Genomic DNA, 26,250 nt, shown 5'->3' on the forward strand with positions numbered 1-26,250 from the left:
TTTAAAATTGAGAAGGGAAAAGGGGAATGTGTCAAAGAGAAAACAACCCGATCAGAGAGCAGAACACAGCTGAAGCCACCAATGGGTCTTCAATACAGCCAGGTTATTTGTGAGATAGTTAGCAGATAGTATGATAAAACGACTTACGAAGACAGTCCTTCATTTGTTCAATATTTGTGTTACATAACAAATAGTAACGTGGCAAGGTTTACCTACTTTTGACAGGTTCCACTGTTTTTGACAAAATATATCTCTCTTTCAGTCAATATACACATATATAAAACAATCCCTGAATATCAAAAGTTTAGGATTTGTTCTTTAATGAAACAGAATATACAAAGAAAAAAACTAATTGTAAGTTGTTTAACCTACCAGATATGTAATGTACAGTTACTTAACATTAAAGTACATGTATGTATAAATGTAAATTTGAAGATGGATGCCATCATAGCTTTAAAAAATTGAGAATCATATATTATATTGAAAATTCATTGAAATGGTCTTTACTTCACAGATATAACTTCAAAATGCACTATTTCAAAATTAAAATTAATTCTAAAAATGAAGACGTGCCATTTTCTACATTTTCTATCTTTTAAGCAGTTTGTTTTAAGCAACACTTTATTTGGGTTAAATTAAAACTTTTTTTGCTAATAAATTTTCAGAATGAATCAAGTTCCATTTCAAAAGGTGAAAGGAAAACCAGTGCCAAAAAAAAAAATAATCACAAAAATTGCTATGACAGTGACCAACCATTAAATAAATCTTATGGTTTACATATATGTCAGATGCAATTGTACGATTCTTGAAACCACAAAACATTTCATATTTATATTCCATGCTCATACATCAGATTTTCAATTTAGATATATTTTTTTTTATGGTAAGTAAGCAATAACCCATATGGCAAAAGAACCACATACCAATTAATAATAATACAAATGGGTCGTATGCTATAACAATATGGCTAAAAGACTATTTGCTGATTTAACCATCAGGTAAAAGGACCACAGTATAATATACATGATATAAGTTTCACTGCATGCAGATCTATTTTTCAATTAAACTCACAAAACTTGGATATTAGAACATTGATTTAAATCTACAATTCCTAGACATTAAACCTCTTGCAAATGGGAATATTTCTGTGACCCATCTCTTCCACGATTTCCACCTTGATCTTGATAAAAATCATAGTCCATTCTGCGTGCTTGAATTTCATCTTCTGGCAAAGCACTAAAGTTGACCCTCTCGTGATCGTCTTTTAGCTCCACAGTCCAGAACTTGTTGCCGTTAGGAAGGCTGTTACATTTACGATACAGGATATATCCCACAACAACACCTATCAGAATCAACAATCCAATACAAACTCCAGCCACTATTCCTCCTGTGTGTGCTGATGTGGCTTTTATTTTATCTGAAAAAAGTAAAATACAGTGGATTCATTTATATTCATGGGTATCAGTTTTAGTGAACTGATGAACAATTGCATTTTCCTTTGATATTTGATTTCATGGTTCGTTTGTATCCACAAAATCCTTAAAAATTGGTATAAAAAATTAAAATGAGTGCACAGTACACATAATTGTATAAAAAGAAAGACAGAATACTTTATTATAAACCCTAAAGAACAAGACATTTATAGACGAATATTTATATGTGTCCATAAGACACCTTACCCCACTCATACCATTATTCTTCCCTGTTTCAATGGTTCATATCATTAATAATGAACATCAGCAAAAAGTTTCACCTCAATTCAAACACAAACTACTTAAAACCAAAACCGAAATCTGATAATTGACAAACAGACAGATAGACCAAACTAGAGGCTCTCGAGAGCTGGTGTCACGCACCTGTATTTACTGCAGATTTTGAAATCATGTAAAATAAGGTTAAAATCATTGTTAATTGTATAAGATACTATAGATTATTAAATATTATTAGATAATAGATACTGTAATAATATTTAAGATAATAAACAAAACTTCAAAATTTCCTTAAAATTACTAATTAAGGGACAGCAACCCAACAACAGGTTATCTGAAAATTTCAGGGCAGGTAAATTTACACCTAATGAACATGTTCACCTGATGTCAGATTTGCTCAAAATGCTTTAGTTTCAGAGATATAAACCCAAAACTACATTTTACCCCATATGTCCTATTTTTAGCCTTCAGGCCAGGTGACCTTAAACCATTATGCCCTTCTACTGATGTATGTATAGCATAAACATAGTTTACCCAGCCACATGTTCATATGTCTTTTATTAAGCCAGGAACTCATCACTGCTTAGTTTATAATTCTTTGATTTTTTAGGTATTGAAGGCAGATCTTAGATTGCTTATGTTGAATTCATTCACACTTTTTCAATTTTTTGTTTTTGATTATCTTTCCATTTGTTAGTTGTATATTTATCATTACAGTAGTTTTTTTTAGGTTGGTGTTAACAGTTTCATACACAACAGTTTATCAGTTATTTTACTGGTGTAGATGTACAGATCATTTATTTATGTGTTAAAGGTTACAGCTGACAGGCATTTATCAACATGTTTATTAATAACATTTCTCAGTAAATCCTAGTATGTTCCTATATATCTAACAGATTTATCCACCCTTACCTTTATGTATACAAGGTCGATTATGCATTGGGTCTCCTATGTAATCATCTTGACATCTTTCACAGCTGTAACCAGTTGTATTGTCTTTACAAAACGTGCAATGGCCTACAAAGATAATAACTTATTTGTAAAATTGTAAAAAGTATTCTAATTTCCAAGAACCTCCAACAATATCAAACTTAACAATAATGAATATAACAAGGATTCTGTGAGTTTTGCATGGGAATACATATTCCCCTACGGATTAAAAATTCATTATATTTGAACAAAATTAAAATTTGATCTCTAACATGGCATGGTGTAAGCTATATAACAAATATCTAGTCTTCAATTTTGAGCATGAAAAAATAAAGTGTTGAAAACTGATATTAAGGTCCAAGGACCATGACAAAATTCTAACTTGATCTGTTACTTGTCATGATAAAACAATATGCCAAATATCAAATCAATATCCTCAAGCATGACGGAAAAAAAGTAGAAAACTGATTATTTGAGTGAATTTTCTTATTCCAGGGACCATAACTCTGCTCAAAATCAACAGACTTGAACAAAATTGGAACTTGATCTGTAACTTGTCATGATAAAACAATCTCCAAAATATCAAATTAATATCATCAAGCATGACGGCAAGAAGTGAGGAAAACTGATAATTTGAGTGAATTTTCTAAGTTCAAGGACCATATGATAACTCTTCTGAAAATCATCAGGCTGGAACAAAATTCCAAATGGATATGTAACTTGTCATGATAAGACAATATACCAAATATCAAATCAATATCCTCAAGCATGATGAAAAAAAGAATGCAAAACTAAAGTCCCCCTCAACTTCGTTGGTAGGGGACTAATAACTTATACTGTAAAATGTATTCAACTTTTTTGGATTTGAGCGTTCAGGCCTCTACAATAACTTTTTTTTCAACTTGTCCGAATGAAATTGTTACTTGTCCAAAATTATTTTAACTAATAATAACCTTTTTACATTTTAAGTTGATTAAAGGAACAAAACGAATTTAAACAATAGAATAGAATTTGATGAATTTCTTTTGAAATACTTTTCAAAAATATGAGTCAAGTACAAGATAAGGTATGATTGCCAATGAGAAAACTCTCTACAAGAGACCAATTGACACAGAAATTAACAACTATAGGTCACCATATTGCAAGTATTGGTTTTTTTTCTACTTATGATCAAATATGATTTTGTAAATTTTATGAAATTATGGTAAATAAAAAAAAATATTTTAATGAAAAATTTACGGGTATGGTATTTATTATAAAGAACAGAATAAGGTAAGAAAATGAGATACTGATTTGCCAAACTGTCTATCAATTATGTCTACTAAATATATCTCCTGCGGTGCCAAACTGTCTATTAAACTTTGAGCTAAACCTGTCGAGGTGACGAACTGTCATGTAAATAAAGGCAACAGTAGTATACCGCTGTTCAAACTCATAAATCCATGGACAAAAAACAAAATCGGGGTAACAAACTAAAAGTTACCTTATCTACAAAGCGCAGCATTGATTCGGATCAGTAAGACTGGTTTCCGAGAATAGTATACCTTTAACCTGTTAAAAAGTACCTGACAAAGAACCAGTTAAAAATTTATATCGATTGCAAGTAAACATGTTGAAGAAAAAAGTTTTGCATTTGTATAAACAGAATACAGAAACATGTCAAATTAATATTTGTTTTTTTGTTTTTTGTTTATAATTATACTTTGTTCATCAGAATAATTGTACTTGTCCCAACGGACAAGCTTGTTACAGCTTTTACTTGTCCGACCTTTTTTCCCTCTGGTACCGGACAATCGGACAAGCTTTATTGTCGAGGCCTGGCGTCACTGATGAGTCTTTTGTAGACGAAACGCTCGTCTGGCGTATATACAAAATTTAGTCCTGGTATCTATGATCAGTGTTATTTTCACAACAACATATTTGATTTTCTCTAATTCTATGGAAATTTATCCCTTTCCGAACCCATTGTATAAAAAAATTTAATCAACGTGTGGTTGCTGGTGATCTCAAAAGATCATTGGATAATTTTGAGGGGCATGACCTTTTTAGCTAACTGGAAGAATCAAAATATGCTAACAGGTGTTAATGAAATTGACAACTTCGTGCAATGTGAAAGGCACACAAAAGAGATTTTCGATTAACAAAAGAAGAAAATGTATTTTTTAATCATTAAAGAAACAGATTCTTACATTGTTACTCGTGGATTATCGGATTTATCCAATCTCGATAGTTAAATTATAAATTTTAAAGTCCTCGCCTAGGACTTTAAAATTGATAATTTAACTATTGAGATTGGATAAATCCAATAATCCACTGGTATCAATGTAAGAATCTATATTTAACGATAGAAATCTCTATTACTGAAAAATTATTACATCAGGGTTTTCAATATCACAAACTAGTCAAAACATAAATTTTATCATCTGTACAAGGACATCATTTGTAAATATAAATCAACATGCAGACATCTTATACATTTACGTATTTCACATCCAATATTTTATGGTAATATTCTTTACAAAGCACAAAAATCTTGACATTTACCTCAAAAGCTAACCAAACCTTTAAACAGACTTATTCGGAAGGATTATACATTGTAGTTACAATACTGTTGTCAGGTCATTAATGATTGCATATTTTGGTATTAATATTGATTCACTCATAAGGTCTTTGCATAGGAAATAAACACATTTATTCTAAAACCAGTTGTCGGCATGATAAAGGTTATCTTCTTCTCATATATTTTATGTGGAGGTGGCATGTCAGTAACTGGTAGTAGTCCTTTGTTTATTTTTGTATCATTGTCATTTTGCTTGGTTTCATTAAATGGATTTGGATTACCTTCTTTAAACTGCTTTAAAATTGTCTTAATTGTCCTTTAACAAGAAAAACCCTTGTTTCCCCCCCCCCTTTTGCCCCTAATTCCTAAATGGTTTGAGCCATAACCCCCAAAGTCAATCCTAACTATCCCTTTGTAGTATGGAAGCTTGTGCTACAATTTCAGAGAGATTTATACACTTAAACACAGGTTATTGTCTGGAAACTACAAAAATGCTTATTTGGGCCCCTTTTTTTGGCCCTAATTCCTCAACTGTTTGGACAATAACCCATAAAATCAATCCTAACCATCCTTTTGTAGTTATAAACCTTGTGTTAAAATTTTATAGATTTCTATAAACTTATACTATCCAGAAACAATTCCGTCTTCGGACGATGCCGTCTTATAAGAAAATAAGGAGATAAGTTATGATTGCCAATAAGGCAACTATCAACCTGGCATAATGAAAATTGAATTGGGACACCTCTCTTGCAAGCTGCGTTCTTTTTTGTTGCACTGATTGTTAATAGTTTTTTTTAAATCTACACGAACTATATCGTATTTGAAGTACTATAAACATTGAAGGAAATTTTAAATACCTTTGCCAGTATGCAGATGACAATATTTTAATGCATTGTTATAACTTACCTGCCCTGTCACAGTATTTTGATCTGCCATAACACATACATTTCCTACAATGTTCATCTGGCGAGAGACGGAAATATCCATCTACACATTTCTCACACCGCCTTCCTCCGTATCCTTCTTTACACCCTATGCACTGGAGTTTATCCTCATCTATAATAAATATATATATAACAAATATATATGCAGCTTAATGTTCATAACAATTGAATCTTATTTCACACGTTAGCTCTGTAAGGCTAAAACAAAATTATGCACTAAAAAAAATAATCTGTAGGAAGATAAAATATTCATTTATTATTCACCACAAATGTCTAGGACTAGGAGGACAGGTTATCTGTTTTCTGCACAATTGAAGCAAGATTTTTCATTTTCATTAAAGCAAGGGACTGATTATTTATTTTCACAACTATATTTATAATATTCGAAAACATACAATTTTTTTTTTTTTTTTTTATTATAAATAATACATGATGTATAGTCAGGTTATTATATGTACCATTAAATTAGAATTAATCATCATCCTCTGCAGAAATGAATCTATATTCCCAACTGCATATACATTTACATGTATTGCATATATTCACAGTAACCAAGTAATGGCAAACATGTTTCGCCGAGCGGAGCGAGGCAAATTTTTTTAAAAAGATTGTTGGAGCAACTGACGTCACAAGAAGCTATAGAACAAATGATGCAAAATCATGCTTTCTGGGTGTTCCCCAGACCCTTTCTTAATCTGAAAAATGCAAGTTCTGTTTTTAATAATGTTTTGACAATATTTAAGTCTCAAAGCAAAATGTAAAGATTCAGTGTAAGACTCAAGTTGCTAGGGACAATATCAAAAGACCAATATGCATGATAAAGCAAAAATGTAATTCACATTGTTAAGTCTGTGGCATCTTTTTCTATTTAAAACTCATGATCAAGCTAAGTTAATAACAAAATTACTGAATTCCAAAAGGAATTCAACACTAAAAGAATACAGAAAGGGAATCAATGAACAATAGACAAATAAATAAGAAACATTGATCCTGAAAAATCAGGGGCTACGCCTGAGGGAGAACAGAACTAGCTTCTTGTAAGGCACTCGCCGTGAACACAATTTGATATGGAGACAAGCATTAGGTTTTGAAATTTCCCACATGAGGCATTTGCCTCAATGTAGTTACGGCCCTATAATAACAGTGAAGTAAGTGTTCCTGGGAAAACATACCTCCAGTTAAATGAAACCAATTTGCAGACATTTCAAGTATATCTAAATTATATTCATACTTTTATAAATAAAAGATTTGGGAAGCGTTTCCCCGAATTTTTTTTTGGAAAAGAGACGAATTTATGAAAAATCTGGTGCGATCTTCTCATACTTTTGATTATACCTGCTGAGTTATTTATTTTACATTGCAAGTCAGGTAATTTATTTTCAAACAAACTACCACTGAACAAACCATTTATTTTTGTGGTTATCACGGCTGAGTTATTTATTTTTCAAAATCCTCCTGCCCCTCCTGTTGGCCATGTTGTTTTTCTTCAATATCAAGACAGACCCCTGTCCATGTCCCAACCCCCCCAGAATATCAAATGGTCGTCCCCTAAGTATTAATAGGAATTATTTGCCACCAATGACACTTATTGGCATTAAACAAAAACTGTTGTTAGAGGAGGGTCTCCCAATCTCCAATCCGGTAAACTTTCAAAGAAGAAGATAAACTTATAAAGCCATGAAGATGCTTGACACTGACAACAAAAAAGACAAAAGATGGCAATAGTTCATAATGCATTTCAGCCCAGGTCAGCTGGAAATTAAATTACAAAGTACTAACACCAAAATTATCAATGATTATTTGTGCATGTGAATTTCAGATTAATTTAAAACCTATTTATTTTTCTGCAGCTTTTGAGAATTTAACACAGCTGTAGTTCCATGTGTTAAACTTTTCTTTGGTTATAAAGGGAAACAACTGCTACATACTATAGATGATGACTAGTTTAGGATTAGAAGTAGGCTTGCCTGATCAAAAGATATCCAATATAAAATTTAACAAATTTATTTCCGTGTTTATGATTTTTTTATGTTAAAGTGATGAAGACCCTCCTTAAATGACCAATTGTTGGTTGAAATTGAATTTTTTCAAAAAAATATTTCAAAAAAACAATATAAGAACTGAGTAATAACACTATGTCCATGCTGTACCATCATTTCCCATTTGATATGTGTGGTACCTTCAATCCAAACTGTAGTCAAACATACCCCCTTAAAAAAATATGTAATATCCTAAAAGAAACAATTTATTTTGTTGAAGACATGTGAAATTGATAAAACAAAGACTATAATTTAAGTATTTAAGTCATTCTGACTCAATTTGATTAAAATTCAAACTACAATTTTGGTTTCTTGTATGCATGTGTTCCACGTCTAAAATAGGGCAAATGTTATATTTTGCAAAAGGTAGATAACTCAATCGAAACGTATTGAAAATTATGAAAAAGATCATTATAAATTAAATTATTGACAAAGGAAAATAACTTCAATCTTAAAAATTATACCATTGATACTTTTGGAACAGATATTAGATTCCTATTTTCCATTTGTAAAGGAGCATAACTCTAGAACGGTTGAAGTGATACCACCAAAATTCAAACTTAGTCTGTATTTTGTGGTAATAAGCATTTGTAGAAGTTTAATAACATTTGGTTGAGGCAAACTCAAGTTAGAGAATGGAAACAATTTTGGGACATACGTAACTATGTATAGATGGACAAGGATAAAACTAAATGCCCCCTCCGCAACGGTGGGGGAATAAAAATATAAAACTGATTCTTTACTCAATTGAAGATCTTTAATCGATCAGTATACGTACCTGTTTCAACATGTTTCATTGGTTATTTCAGGACTTTAAGGTCATTATGGGTAATTTAGGGCATTCAAGGTACTCTACTATGTGAGCTTATATAGATTAAAACCAGGTGCTCCGCAGGGCGCAGCTTTATACGACCGCAGAGGTCGAACCCTGAACAGTTGGGGCAAGTATGGACAAAACATTCAAGCATGATACAGCTCTGAATTTGGATTGTGATCAAATTTTTGACATTACATGGTTTTTTTTTACACAAAACAAATGCCAAGATTTTACAAATCAATTAAAGATTTCTTCTTCAAACTTTTTAAATCTAAAATTAAATAGTTGACACAGCATAGGTTTCTGACACAGAATGAATGTGGTCTAATGAACTTAAAAGGTTTTTTTTGCCTTTGAGCAAATCACTATGCTGTTGAATATTAATCCTCTCAAAAAAATGTTTGAAGAAATTTTCTTTTTATTTATGAAATCTGAAATGAGAAAAATTTAACCCCCCCCCCCTTTTTTTTTCACATCCCCGTTTCCCTTTTTCAAAACTGATATCAATTCAAATTTCTAATGGAGTTTGCAACAATAACTACTCTTTAAATACATCATAAAATATTAAGATGTAAAAAAACTGCTTGTTATCACTGAATGGTAAAGATTATTTAAATTTATCAGTTGGTAGTAAAAAGTGTATATGCATTGTATATTGTATATAACAAAGATTTAAGTTGATTCTGGACAAAGAAAGATAACTCCAATTAAAAAAAATTCTTGCTATTGCACAATAGTGCAATAGGATATTTCTTGCTTACTATTCTGGACAAAGAAAGATAACTCTAATTAAAAAAAAATTTGCTATTTCACAATATTGTGCAATTAGATATTTCTTGCCATTGCACAATACTGTGCAATTGAAAAGACTTGCTATTGCACAATACTTAATTTAATAATTTTAGATCCTGATTTGGACCAACTTGAAAACTGGGCCCATAATCAAAAATCTAAGTACATGTTTAGATTCAGCATATCAAAGAGGCCCAAGAATTCAATTTTTGTTAAAATCAAACTTAGTTTAATTTTGGACCCTTTGGACTTTAATGTAGAATTTGAAATTTGAAAACAGGACCAAAAATGAAGAATCTACATACACAGTTAGATTTGGCATATCAAAGAACCCCAAGGATTCAATTTTTGATGAAATCAAACAAAGTTTAATTTTGGACCCTTTGGACCTTAATGTAGACCAATTTGAAAACTGGACCAAAAAACTTCAATAATCAAGAATCTAAGTACATTTTTAGATTCAACATATCAAAGAACCCAACCGATTCATTTTTTGTCAAAATCAAACTTAGTTTAATTTTGGACCCTTTGGACCTTAATGTAGACCAATTTGAAAACGGGACCAAAAGTTGAGAATCTACATATACAGTTAGATTCGGCATATCAAAGAACCCCAATTATTCAATTTTGATGAAATCAAACAAAGTTTAATTTTGGACCCTTTGGGCCCCTTTTTCCTAAATTGTTGGGACCAAAACTCCCAAAATTAATACCAACCTTCTTTTTATGGTCATAAGCCTTGTGTTTAAATTTCATAGATTTGTATTTACTTATACTAACATTATAGTGCGAAAACCAAGAAAAATGCTTATTTGGGTCCCTTTTTGGCCCCTAATTCCTAAACTGTTGGGTCCTAAACTCCCAAAATCAATACCAACCTTCCTTTTGTGGTCATTAACATTGTGTTTAAATTTCATAGATTTCTATTTACTTAACCTAAGGTTATTGTGCAAAAACCAAGAAAAATGCTTATTTGGGCCCTTTATTGGCCCCTTATTCCTAAACTATTGAAACCAAAACTCCCAAAATCAATCCCAATCTTTCTTTTGTGGTCATAAACCTTGTGTCAAAATTTCATAGATTTCTATTATTTTAAACTAAAGTTATGGTGCGAAAACCAAGAAAATGCTTATTTGGGCCCTTTTTGGCCCCTTATTCCTAAAATGTTGGGACCAAAACTCCCAAAATCAATACCAACCTTCCTTTTATGGTCATAAACCTTGTGTTAAAATTTCATAGATTTCTATTCACTTTTACTAAAGTTAGAGTGCGAAAACTAAAAGTATTCGGACGCCGGACGACGACGACGACGACGACGACGACGACGACGCAGACGCCAACGTGATAGCAATATACGACGAAAATTTTTTCAAAATTTGCGGTCGTATAAAAAATTGTTCCAAATGTGTAAGTAAAACAAAACAAAACATGTAAAATTATGAACTACTGCTCACTGATGATACCCACGCCAACATATTTCAGTAAACAGGTAGTTGTTGAGTGATGAATCTGAAAACCCATCACACGGTATAGCTAATGGACTTATATAAACCCTGAAACCAAGTTTAAGATATCCTTGTATTGTAGTTGTTCAGAAAAATGTGACAATAAATTTTCAACTTTCGACTATGTTGTGTAATGATACAAGTGTTCGGTAAACAGGAAGTTGTTGAGTGATAAATCTAAAAACCCATCACACTGTATAACTGATTTATTTAAACCCTAAAACCAAATTTCAAAAATCCTAGTCAAGAAGTTCCAGAGAAAAATGCAATGAAAATATTCATGGGATGGACAGACTGACCGATAGATGGACTGACAGATGGACAGGCAGAGGTAAACCTCTTTTATAGCAGGGGTATAATTACAGGGTGCTCAGCTTTCTTTCAATAAGAACTGGTAAATAGAATACTGTATCTTCAGATCAGATTGTTAAAATGATAAAGTGAAGTGGTGGGCCGTGGGAAAATAGAATATAATTTGAGAAAAATTCCATTTTAAGAGGATTTTTATAAAAAGGAAACAGGAAGAAACTTTTTCTGCTTTTTTATCTTTAGTTCAGTCTAATATTTTTCGTAGAAACTGCTTGTCAGCCTACATATAAGTTGATATCATCTGATAATTTGAAGTATTTCAATCAGCGTATTGGAAAGGTCCAGTTGTTCAAAGAGAAAAGAAGGATAACAATTTAAAGCTCATTTATTGGTATGTATACATCATTTAAAAAAACATATGAGAGTTAAAAGGCAAATAACAAATTTAACTGCTTAAAGAATAAATTTGTAGCTGCTTTAGTATCATTTCACCCAAATAAGTTAAGGAATTGTTTAAGTACACAAGGAATTGTAATGCTTCTTCCATAACTTGAATTTGAAACCATAAAAGTGACAAAGTTTACTTTTTAATTATATGGTATCTTATTATATATTATACTACAGATTTACCATGAGTTAATTCAGTTTCGTTTGTAAATTATTATATATTTGTTCAGTTTCCTTCAAACTTTGAATCTACAGTGAGTATTCTACTCAGGTTACTGTAAGTTGTTCAATTAAAGAAATTTAGTATCTGCTAGGATAAAATATGTGTGGCTTGCATTTTAATGTTACACTGCTGGGATAAAATATGTGTGGCTTGCATTTTAATGGTACACCTTATTATATATGAAGGTTGAGTATATCATGCATCCATTAACAACATTTTCCCCTCAAAAGGAGTGAAGATTATATGAATTTAAAATAATAAATAGAACTTGCTTGTTTTACTACTTTCATAAAGTTTTGAATTTTTTGTCAATTAATTGGTTTACAGTTTACACCAAATCCCCTTTTAAACATACTGTATAGTAACTGGTTTTGGACATTTTTTCTTCCATTAATGGTATATATATTTGATATACCCAGCTCCTCCCCTTTTCCTCCCCATTTATATCAGCAGTTAATAATGTCAGATAAATCATAGTAGATTTTTTTTCTTTTTTACATTATTCTATTTGTATTTTTTAGGTAAATAAGATCCAGATAAACAAACTTAACTATCTAATTCAAGAACTAAGAGAATGTCTCACAACAAAGCAGAATCTTTGCATTTCTATAATTATTTGTGTTATAAGATCGGATCAGAGGAAGTTGTAAAAGGGAGACGACTGATTCTGACAAGTCAAGATATGGCAACTTCACATCAAGAATTTTTGAGACTAAGCAGTGGCAGTAAGGGAGAAGGTCTAAATTTAAATGGTAGTGATTTTGATTTGATGTTAATTGATCAGAGATTCATAGTATATGAATCAGAGAGAGAAGCTGTCCAGAATCATGATTGTGTGTTAGTTATGGAAACAGAAGATACACAACCGTGCTACACATATCTTCGTCTATTCACAAATTGTAACATTTTACCACATATATACAAACAAATGTTCCAGCAACAATCTGGGAAGAACCTTATTTCAAGTGAACTTTACAAATTATGGATATCATATGAATGTTTTGAATTCTACAATGAATCAGTAAACAATATCCATGGACCCTGCTTATCAGATAAAAATGGCAGGTTTGATTTTGCTTTCTGCTGTCAGTGTGATCAGTGGGTCGCTCAAGCAAAGCCATGGATTATAAGAGCACGTGGAACATGGCCGTCCCCTGAACTTATTTCAAAAATAACTTCATGTGGTGTCTTATTCGTTCCTATTGGCTACAAAGGATCTAGAAATGAGCATCTACAATGGAGAATTTCATTTTCAATAGCTGAAAAGTTACTTGTATATTCTTTCAGTCATACTCAGTTTCTTTGTTATGCACTGTTAAAAGTTTTATTAAAAGAAATAGTTGATAGAAATGAAAACTTAAAAGGTTTATTATGTTCATATTTCTTGAAGACACTGATGTTTTGGATTGCAGAAGAAACAGAACCATATTTTTGGAGATCAGACAATATCATACAATGTTTTATGGTTTGTTTAAAAAAATTGTTATACTGTATTGAATATTCTACATTGTTACATTATTTTATTCCAGACAATAACTTGTTCTATTTAAGGTTTAACAAAAAAAACAGGGACACTTTAATCAGTATCTTAAAGAATTCATATATAAAAGGAATTAAGATTTTCTCACTTTCTCAGACTCTTCACGATTACAGTAGATTTCATAATGAAATTACCAAATCAAAAAACAAAAATGCTAGATTGATTAAAGAAATAGCGAATTTTTGGCCATATGACATCTTTCCATCATTTTTTGATCAAGTTTTAGGTTGCAATAAAAAGAGGGTACTATGTAACACTTTGCTGTATCATTGTAGGTATGAATTATCTAAATGTATCTTTACTAATTCTTTATCAAATAGTTTCAAAATGATTTTCAGACATCATACAGAACAAATTAATAACCCAAACAATAAACACCTGTACAACAATTACAGACATGCACTCAGTCAGCTTTTAGTTGGTTCACATTCAGATGCTGTATCAGGATGGCTGACAATGGCCTCTTTTTTCTATGTCCATAAACATTACTTACAAACAATAGCCATAATAAATCATGCTTTGTCAAAGTGTACAAATGAAATTTTGAATCCTTATAATCCTTGTTCAGTTATTATAAAGGAAGAATGTGAGCTGAAAATGATAATGAAAGAAAGGCTGAGCTCAGTATGGAAACAAATAGTAATTCAACCGGTAGTATTGTGGGGTGTTGTCTTACCAACAGAACTTAAATTGAGTGACCATGATATAATGACTTACCATTATATTGCATTTGCACACCTACTAAGTTCTTTAAGTGATTACCATCTGAATGATAATGTATCAAGTAGGCAATCTATGTTACAGTTTATAGATATACAAAATAAATGGTGTGTAACAGAACAAATCAAATACAATGATTCATTTCAGGAAGCTGCTTTATATATATTTAGTAATCCAAAATTAACAAGACAATGGTGTGAAGTTGTGGCCAGAATGGTGAATATGTTTAATAAAGTCATGAATACTTAAATTTGTCTATGGTTTATTGCAGAATTTGATGACCACAAGATACCTGCTACTTATAATAGCAAACATATTATTTGCCAGAATATAGAATTAAGGCTCAAAAGAGCCTGAAAAGATTTGAAACTACCATTTTCTGATATATGAATCAATCTAAAGTGTATTCTGAAACAATTGTGTTAACACAATGTAATCTAAAAGTGTACTTATTGCATAAAACTATGGGCTATAAACATATGTACACAGTGCTAAGTTAAATGTACATAAATTATAAATATTGCATAAAAATGTGTTATCATTTGTTATTATCCGAGACTACATGAAAATGCTCTTATTGCATAACTGTGTGCAAATATCAACTGAGCTCATACAAGTTATTTGTATCAACTGAGCTCATACAAGTTATTTGTATCAACTGAGCTCATACAAGTTATTTGTATCAACTGAGCTCATACAAGTTATTTGTATCAACTGAGCTCATACAAGTTATTTGTATCAACTGAGCTCATACAAGTTATTTGTATGCCCTCTCTCCTATTTATCTAGAGCAACCTACAGTAATACTGGTTGGCACAAAATTATTTTTAAAATTAAAAAAAGAATTATTTGTATCATGAATAATTTTGAATTCTGGAAAATTGATATATTTATATGATGTATGGATCTACGTACAGATGAACGCACAGACATAAAGATGGACAAGGGTTAAATCAACTGGGCATAAAAATTTGAATCTTGAATTTTAAAGTAAAGCAGTAATTTGATCCAGCCATAAAATATTAAAAATTAGTATTTCAGAAGTTGTCAAAAGAATTCATGACCCCGTTAGCATAAAATTGTCCATATGTTGAGTTAGAGCTGATGAAGTTATCTATCATCTTGATACAATCTGTTCCAAAAGTAGTACACCACACTGTAAAAATAAGATTGTGAAAGCACAGGTGAATTTTTTTTTACTTTTCAATTACTGTTTCAAAGAAATGCACTACAAAATATGCATGTGACAAAGGGAAAAAACTGTGTTCTCTGGCTGATGCATGAGGCAATGGGATATAACTGGGATCTCTGGCCGATGCATGAGGCAATGGGATATAACTGGGATCTCTGGCCGATGCATGAGGCAATGGGAACTAACTGGGTTCTCTGGGCGATGCATGAGGCAATGGGATATAACTGGGTTCTCTGGTCGATGCATGATGCAAAGGGATATAACTGGGATCTCTGGTCGATGCATGAGGCAATGGGATATAACTGTGTTCTCTGGCTGATGCATGAGGCAATGGGATATAACTGTGTTCTCTGGTCGATGCATGAGGCAATGGGATATAACTGGGATCTCTGGGTGATGCATGAGGCAATGGGATATAACTGGGATCTCTGGTCGATGCATGAGGCAATGGGAAATAACTGTGTTCTCTGGGCGATGCATGAGGCAATGGGATATAACTGGGATCTCTGGTCGATGCATGAGGCAATGGGATATAACTGGGATCTCTGGTCGATGCATGAGGCAATGGGATATAACTGGGTTCTCTGGTCGATGCATGAGGCAATGGGATATAACTGGGATCTCTGGTCGATGCATGAGGCAATGGGATATAACTGGGTTCTCTGGTCGATGCATGAGGCAATGGGATATAACTGGGTTCTCTGGCTGATGCATGAGGCAATGGGATATAACTGGGATCTCTGGTCGATGCATGAGGCAATGGGATATAACTGGGATCTCTGGTCGATGCATGAGGCAATGGGATATAACTGGGTTCTCTGGTCGATGCATGAGGCAATGGGATATAACTGGGATCTCTGGTCGATGCATGAGGCAATGGGATATAACTGGGATCTCTGGTCGATGCATGAGGCAATGGGATATAACTGTGTTCTCTGGTCGATGCATGAGGCAATGGGATATAACTGGGTTCTCTGGTTGATGCATGAGGCAATGGGATATAACTGGGTTCTCTGGTCGATGCATGAGGCAAAGGGAAATAACTTTGTTCACTGGCCACATGTTGCATTTGGCAAAGGAAAATACATTGTAACTGTTTTCTGGTCACATGATACATGTGGCTAAGGTAAATAACTGTGTTCCATGGCCACATGTTGCATTTGGCAAAGGGAAATAACTGTGTTCTCTGGCCACATGATGCATATATGGCAAAACAAAATAACTCAAATCAAAATCGTATCGAAACAAAACTTTCTGTAACTAAACTTACCAAAATCACACAATCCAGTAGAGACTGATCTGTTGCACGGACATGGATAACAGGGGTGACGTCTTTGTGTTCTAAAATACGTATGTGCACAATTCTCACAGAACAATCCAATATGACCTTGCTTACAGTCACACTGAGGAATCAAGAGTTTGGGATACATTTTAACTCTGTGACATTTTTTCCCGTTTTCCTTCGCACCATATGGATCACAATAACAACCTTCATCTGAAATAAATCAAACTTTTAATATTTCCAAGAAAAGTATCTGTAGTACTTTGGATTGATTATTATTCACTGGATACCAATTTTCATGGATTGTGTTGAAACAGATAAATCACAAATTGAAAGGTTCAACAAAATTACAAATTTTCTGTAGGCTTTGTATGCAAAGATTTACAAAACCATAAATCAAACATCAACAAAAATGCAACTTTTCCTCAATCCACAAAAAAATAAATGAATCCACAGTACTTGATTGTTGATATAAACTTTTTTCCCTTTGTAAATAAATATATATATATAAAATGTGGATTAAAACTTTTATGGCTTAAGATGAACTAGAATTCAAATGGATAAGACAGGTTGGTATGCAAAGTTGTCATAACACTAGTACTAATGCGGTATGGTCTTTGCTCATTGTTGAAGACTGTACAGTGACCTATAGTTGTTAATTTCTGTGTCATTTGGTCTCTTGTGTTGAGTTGTTACATTGTCAATGATACCACATCTTTTTTTCATATCTATGAAAATGAAATATCTCCTTTGGTAAACAAAATTTGTACCCCAGGAGGATAATCAATTGATAATTGGTACCCAAGGAGGATAACTGGTAACCCAGGAGGAAAATCAATCGATAATTGGTATCCCAGGAGGATAATCAATTGACAATTGGTACTCCAGGAGGAAAATCAATCGATAATTGGTACCCCCACTGGGATAATAAATTGATTATTGGTACCCCAGTAGGATAATGAATTGATAATTGGTACCGCAGAAGGATAATCAATTGATAATTGGTACCTCAGGAGGATAATCAATTGATAATTGGTAGGTACCACAGGAGGATAATCAATTGATAATTGGTAGGTACCACAGGAGGATAATCAATTGATAATTGGTAGGTACCTCAGGAGGATAATGAATTGATCATTGGTACCCTGGGAGGATAATGAATTGATTATTTAACCCCAGGAGGATAATCAATTGATAATTGTTACTTCAGGAGGATAATTAATTCATAACAGGTACCTCAGGAGGATAATCAATTGATAATTGGTACCCAAGGAGGATAACTGGTAACCCAGGAGGAAAATAAATCAATAATTGGTACCCCAGGAGGATAATCAATTGATAATTGGTACTCCAGGAGGAAAATCAATCGATAATTGGTACCCCCACGGGGATAATAAATTGATATTTGGTACCCCAGTAGGATAATGAATTGATAATTGGTACCACAGGAGGATAATCAATTGATAATTGGTACCTCATGAGGATTATCATTTGATTATTGGTACCTCAGGAGGATAATCAATTGATAATTGGTACCCCAGTAGGATAATGAATTGATAATTGGTACCTCAGGAGGATAATCAATTAATAATTGGTACCTCAGGAGGGGAGAAAACAATACAGTGAGAAAAAAGCCACACCTGGATATATTTGAGGAAAACTGGTGTAGTGTATCTACTGATTATATACCTGGTATAGAAGTTGAAGTTGTATTTAGTATTGGTAATGTTGTTACATAAATGTCTTCACTCTTCATAAATGTTACACTCTTATAGTAGGCTGTCACTGAAATCTGGTATGTGGTTTCTGGCTCTAAATCTTTTATGTGGTACTCTGTTTCATTCTTGGACAAATTAACAATTGTAGTGTTTGTTTCTGAAATCAAACACTGTATTAAACAACAAGGAACATAGCAAAATACACAACAATTACTTGATAACAATGAGGGAACATACATTTGTAGCTAAATACCAAATGGGGCAATATGCGCAATTGTTTCTACATAGGCGGTAATGATAACGTTTTCTTCTGTTGCTCAGCCCATATCATAAACTTGTATATGTAGGATGGCTTGTTTCGAAGCTGAGACATTTTTACATATGTGGTTAAATTTTCAGGGTACGAAGTGTGATTCATTTTTCCGTAAATTAGCAAACCCCGAGTATCCTTTGCGATGTGGCTCCTCATGGTAAAAAATCCAATTTTTGACACAATAAGTTCTTTTAAAATTTTATACTTTGAACACATTTAATGGCTCCATAGTTTTTACACATTTATTCTGTGTTCCCTTACTTTCTAAATTAACACAAATGGTTCAGCTCAGTCATTTGTTTATCATAGAAATGTGTCAAATATCACTACACAGAGATTTTTTGTTTACACGTGACTTTTGAGTTCCTCATTTCAAGGCGCATTAGGGATATTGTCCCAAATGATCACTTGATCACATAGTGGGAACATGGAACATAGCAAAATACACAATGACCACTTGATCACAAAGTGGGAACATGGAACATAGCAAAATACCCAATGACCACAGGCACTTGATCACAAAGAGGGAACACAGAAAACTACAAATACCCAATGATCACTTGATCACAAAGACTCAGGAACAAAGCAAAATACCCTATGACCACTTGTTCAAAAAGTGGGAACATGGAACATAGCTAAATACCCAATGATCACTTGATCAAGAAGAGGGAACAAGGCAAAATAACATATAGCTATGACCACTTTATTACAAAGAGGGAACATAGCAAAATACCCAATGATCACTTGATCACAAAGAGGGCACATGGAGCACAGAAATACCTTATATTCACTTGATCAAAAAGAGTGAACCTAGAACAAAGCAAGATATCTAATGATTTTTCATATTACCAAGTTTTATAGGATTTTAAGTACACAACAAAGTATGCTTTATTATATCATCTTGCTCTGTCACAACTGGACTGCAGTTTTCTTCACCAGTTTATTAAAATTTTTGACCTGTTGAACAGAATTTGTGTTAAAATTTTCATATTTTTTTGCAAGAAAAGAAAAAATTTGACAGAAGATTTCTAATTTTGGGTACTGTAAAATCAGAAATGTTTCAGTTTGCATGCATATATTATTTTGATTGTTGAACAAGTTTAATTATTGGGATTCTGCATATCAAAAGCAAACGTAATTTAAAATAACTTTTTTATTTTTGCGAAACGAAGTCTCAATTGTAATAAAATGCTCCATAGGGTGCAGATTAATACAAAAACACAGAGGTTGGACCCTGAACAGTTTGGGCAAGTATGAACACTACTTTCGAGCTTGTTACAGCTCTGAATCTGGATTGTGATCAAATATAAGCATAGGTCTCTGACAGAGGATGAAAGTGTTCAAAGAACTGAAAAAATTGATATTGGACCTATCATGGTCCCATATCCAAAATACATTCTTAAGATAAAACAATGCATGAACAATAATTACTAAAATTAATATATCTGAATTGATCAGCAAATATTTTAAAATCATTTAAAAACAAAATGACCACTTCTCATTTGCATGTTGATATGGCCATAATTCCCAATTCAAGACAGCCTTCCTTTTATAATTTGTGGTATAGAATTTTATATGCATACACTTATTTTCAAGCTATTGTCTTAAACGAAATGCCTTTTGGCAACAATTGACACTATACCAATATCATTAACAGTCAGGATTCTACTTTGTCAAAATTATTTCGCCATTACGCCAGTCAATTTTTACAATCATAGCACTATAACAATCCTGATATGCCAGTGGTGTTTAAAAAGACAAATGTGTCTACTAGCTATTGAGCTATTGAGTATCATTTAAGGAATGTTTAATTTCTGCATTCAATCAACTTAAAACTATTGTCTGATCTGTTGTCAGGTGGAATTTTTGAAAGTTTAAAATACATTTAAAAAATATTCTAGTTAAATATTTCGTGGAAGGGCAGACTAAAAAATTTCAGAGGTTGAGGACTAATAACCCCAGATAACACACTAAAAAGCTCTTAAAAATTTGTGTAATTCAAACACACCTACTCTTTTGTTATGACTCATTAGAAAGGTATTTAACTTGACCCATATATTTCATTCTTTAGAAATGTGAATTTTTAATGTTATTAAATCAACCTTTAATTAAATATATAATTAAAATGAATAGAAGCTGAAGTGTGTGTCAAATATTTTTGCTTCAAGACAGAATTTCAACTAAAACACACCCGAAATAAAAAGGTGCACTTTTGCAAGGCAGACATGCAAATTAATTTTTTAGAAGACCAATCTATTATCTATCTGTGGCATTTGTTTTAGCTGAATTAATGCTTATCCACAAAAAAGATCCACTTGGATTTGAACCTACCACAATCGACTGTTTTATGAAAATTTGTTTATAATTTAAAATGTTTACAAATATATCAAAGTTCAATACTATAATTCAAGTAAAAGCTATTATATACAAGAGTGCACACACTGAAATGTCTCGCCTTCTTTACTAATCATTGATATTATGTTGATAGTCCTAAGTATAAAGCTTGATTACAACTGTCACATAAACTTAACATTAACCAAGATAGCTAAACAAAGACCAATGAACCATGAAAATGAGGTCAAGGTCAGAAGAACCATGCCAGGCAGACATGTACAGCTAACAAAGCTTCCATACAACAAATATAGTTGACCTATTACTTATAGTTTAAGAAACATCGACCAAAACACAAAAACTTAACACTGTGCAATGAACCGTGCAATTGAGGTCATGGTCAAATAAAACCTGCGGGACTGACATATAGATCATAATATATTTCCATACACCAAATATAGTTGACCGTTGGCATATAATATTAGATAAAAAGACCCAAACTTAAAAACTTAACTTTGACCACTGAACCATGAAAATGAGGTCAAGGTCAGATGACATCTGCCCGCTAGACATATACACCTTACAACCATTCCATACAACAAATATAGTAGACCTATTGCATATATAAAGTATGAGAAAAACAGACCAAAACACAAAAACTTAACTATAACCACTGAACCATGAAAATGAGGTCAAGGTCAGATGACACCTGCCAGTTGGACATGCACACCTTACAGTCCTCCCATACACCGAATATACTAGCCCTATTGCTTATAGTATCTGAGATATGGACTTGACCACCAAACTTAACCTTGTTCACTGAACCATGAAATTAGGTCAAGGTCAAGTGAAAACTGTCTGACGGGCATGAGGACCTTGCAAGGTACGCACATATCAAATATAGTTATCCTATTACTTATAATAAGAGAGAATTCAACATTACAAAAATTTTGAACTTTTTTTTCAAGTGGTCACTGAACCATGAAAATGAGGTCAAGGACATTGGACATGTGACTGACGGAAACTTCGTAACATGAGGCATCTATATACAAAGTATGAAGCATCTAGGTCTTTCACTTTCTAAAATATAAACCTTTTAAGAAGTTAGCTAACGACGCTGCCGGATCACTATCCCTATGTAATGTAAAGAATGCACATATACCAATTTGGCTTTTTTCCCCTTCTCTAACAAAGAGGTCTATTTCTTTTGTTTGATTTCAACTGCCTGGGTTTTCACCTGTAAAAGGCAGCAAATCTATTACGGTCATAATTTCTACAGTAATTATAAATTCCATCTGTATTCTTGGTATTACATGTACTGTAATCACATCATTTTATTTATTCTGTTTGTTTGTAAATGCATTGGAATACCTGTTCCATTTTCCTTCCATTTTACCATGTATTCTATTAAGTGAGCCTTGTGAAAAGGAACCAGTTCATGTCCAAACCAGGTTGTTACATTCATCTTCTCTTCTGTACTGGTTCCAGCTTCTGTTTTCCCTGTAACTACATGGTATGTATTTTCAGGGTTGGAATGAGTAGATAACTGGTTTCCACTGGTAGGCTTGGGTCTGTCAATGGGGTCAACACTAGATGGATCCATGAAGAAAGGTATTTTCAGATGGTAGTTTTCAGGTTCATACCAATAAATATATATGTTAAATGTCCCCACATAACCTGTTGTTACGTTGCCTGGTGGGTGTAATTTAATCAGTCCTGTTGGTAATCCAATATCAGGTTTAACTAAAAAATAGATGAAATTTTCTGAATACTAAGTTAGTATAATTGTATAATATCAAAGGGGCTACTTCAATACTTTAACGACCTTGACAAAATAGGAGTTACATTTAAAAAAAAAAATCAATTAAATTTAAGGGTAAATTGTGAAAGTGACAAAAACTAGAGAAGTAACAGCAATTTTATCAAACAACTTTGAAATAGACAAATTATTCATGACCTTAATAAGATAAAGTAATGGCTGTTAATTAAGAGTGTGTTTGACACAAAAGCTGTCAAATGAAGCCATGCACTTAACATGCTTAATGCATCACTTAAATTGACAGTTAACACAACTATTTGAATTTTGTGCCCAGGAAGAAATACAAATTTGCTGGTATTACAAAGGAAAATCACTTAAGAAATCAATCTAAAGGTTCAAGAATTCAAATAAAACGTGTCATTTATTGAATTCACAGGTTATTAATCGACCCATCTGGTACTTAAAAAAAATCTGGTTATGGGGTGAAATTCTTGGGTGTGACTCGCAGGATACTGTTCAGTTGACAGGTTTGATCAAAGACCAATACAATCCAAAAGTGTTGCATGTGATGCATTAGTTTCATAAAATATTTTGGTGCCTGCAGTCAAAAAGGAAAGGGGTAATCTCAGGTGAAACTCTGACTAATCATTGCTTATTGTCTTCCTGACAGATGTAAGTGGCCATATAATTTAAATCTTTCGCTTTATAGAATATTTATTTGTCAAAATAATGTCTAGGACAGGTTAGCATGGTTAATGGCCTCCAAAATATGGAATTTTTGAAGGCTTAACTTCAAACACAGGTTTTCATTAGCATTATCATAAGTTAAACACCTGTCCAGTTTAAATAATTACGATGGACTGATGGCTATTTAATAAAAATTTTAAGGCAACCCTGAAGGAATGTGTCACAGCAAAAAAAATGTAAACGCTTTCAAGACGTCACACTAATTTGGACTTACTCATGCAAGCTAACATCTGAATTATGATCTTTTATAAATTAAAGGGATGAGCTTTAAATATATACATGTGCACCATCCACAGTGGCTTGTTTAAGGTTCATGTGTTTTCACCTCAAAATTTACACTGAGTACAGACAAACCTGTGCATCTGGAAAAGTTTTTTAGGCATAGCATGCCCTAGATAAATAAAATTCAAATGCATTGTATGATTTAAAAAATCAAAATCTTAACTGGAATTTGCAGTGCACTTTATTTCATCCCTGCAGATGATGATAAAATTAACAAACAGTTGTCCATCTATATTGTCCATGTCAATTATTACAGCTCACTTCAATTATTACCTGTGGGGAAGTTCTCAAACCTCTTTCCCAACTTAGTTTATTTTGGCACCTTCTGGAGGAATAAAAAAAAAGTGTAACGCAAAATCCCGTTCAGTTTTTATTTTTCTAAAACATAAAACATATTTTAAATGTCTTTATCTAGGGCATGCTATGCCTTAAATCTTTACCAAATGCATATGTTTGTCAGTGCTAAGAGTAAATTTTGAGGTGAAAAATCAGCTATGTTAGGCGTATCGGGTCCATTCGCCCTAATACATGTAACATGTTTGCCCTGGGTCCGTTCGCCCTGAGTTCATTCACCCATAGTCTGTTCACCTTGAGTTCTTTCGCCAATAGAGTCTGTTCGCCCTAATTAAAAAAATAAACTTATTCAGATATTTCTATGGTACATGTATATATTCTTGAAATGCATGGAAACATGGAAATATTTAAAATCTTTGACTTGTTTAGAATCATTAATTGTTCAATGACAAAATAATTTGGATCACTGATTATTGTGATACTTGTCTTTTGATTGATTAATCATAAAAACAAACGTTTTTCAGCTTGAAAATATTAAAAACAATGATGTACAAACTGTAAATCATAAAACAGATTTACAAGTACATTTATTTTTACTCTGAGACTAGTCTCAGTTATACTGCATACATGAACATTCGTGATTGACTGAATACAATTATTTTGTAAACAAATATCAATAAAGATAAATACATTGTATTCCAGTATTCTACTCTGCAAATCAAAGGAAAAATGATAAATTGATTGCAGCAATATCTGAATATAAATATTCTGTCAATTTTTCAACAAACTTTAACATATTTTGTTCAAATACTTAAATTCATGCGACTAGACAACGAGCTAGACAACAATTAGAAAAAAATAAAAATCAGTGTGAATGGACCCTGGGCGAACGGACCCTGGGCAAACAGGTCCTGGGTGAACGTGAATCAGGGCGGACAGACCCGGATTCCGTTTTAGGTAAAGGGTCCACATGAACCTCATTGAACCTGAACATGTTGAATGGGCGAGACGCAGTTGGTATTTTATATTAGATATCGAGCACCATTGACAGTATAACGAAAGGGGAAAACGAAGACGAATGCTCTTTTTTTACTGTATGAATGTAGTTTTGGTGAAATCATTCTGATTACGTACTTGACCCAGGTTTTACTTTTAATGCCAACAATAATGTGACATGACAAATAATGTTTAAAAGGCACAAAATATTTCGGATTGACATCATGGTCGATGAAGTTCAAACTATATCACATAAGGGCATAACACTTGTGGTTTTTGAAGTAAAGGTGATTCACGTCGATTTGGAAATTTCACAGGAAATTAATTTATCAATGTAAAATGCGGTTCGTATGCGGAACTAGAACAATGGAAATGATGATGATCCGGTCCAAATTGTGTTAATGTTATAAAACTGATTTGTTCTTTGTGACTTTCCCATCATATACCCACCAAACGTTTCTTAAAAAAAAAGTGGGTACCTTCAAAGTAACAGTCCACAGGAAGACATAACACCTTATCCGGACCTTCAAAGTAACAGTCCACAGGAAGACATAACACCTTATCCGGACCTTCAAAGTAACAGTCCACAGGAAGACATAACACCTTATCCGGACACATTATTTTGAGTACCAGTCTTTGCGCAGTTTTTGTCCTTATGGTTTATTCCTTGAATGCCAACATCCTTTGATCTACCGACAATTTACCTGTTAAATTATGTTGGCGTTCAAGGAATAGGTGCAAGTAGTTAATACAATACAAGTACATGCTTATCAAATCAATCATACATTGAAGACCTGTTGG

At 32.8% G+C, this 26,250-nt stretch overlaps 1 protein-coding gene across 1 annotated transcript; it reads right to left on the reverse strand.

Annotated features, from left to right (window-relative positions):
* On the reverse strand, positions 1-25,758 carry LOC143063054 (uncharacterized). Its single transcript, XM_076234977.1, has 7 exons — positions 25,588-25,758; positions 22,743-23,114; positions 18,699-18,884; positions 16,998-17,222; positions 6,106-6,255; positions 2,622-2,726; positions 1-1,417 (listed from the first exon to the last, which is right to left on the reverse strand). Exons 1-7 carry the CDS (start codon positions 25,673-25,675, stop codon positions 1,119-1,121), a joined length of 1,425 nt encoding a protein of 474 aa, XP_076091092.1. The 5' UTR covers positions 25,676-25,758; the 3' UTR covers positions 1-1,118.
* Positions 25,759-26,250: the final 492 nt, after the last annotated feature.

This window comes from Mytilus galloprovincialis, chromosome 2 (assembly GCF_965363235.1).
Source record: "Mytilus galloprovincialis chromosome 2, xbMytGall1.hap1.1, whole genome shotgun sequence".
Classification (NCBI taxonomy): Eukaryota; Metazoa; Mollusca; class Bivalvia; order Mytilida; family Mytilidae; genus Mytilus; species Mytilus galloprovincialis.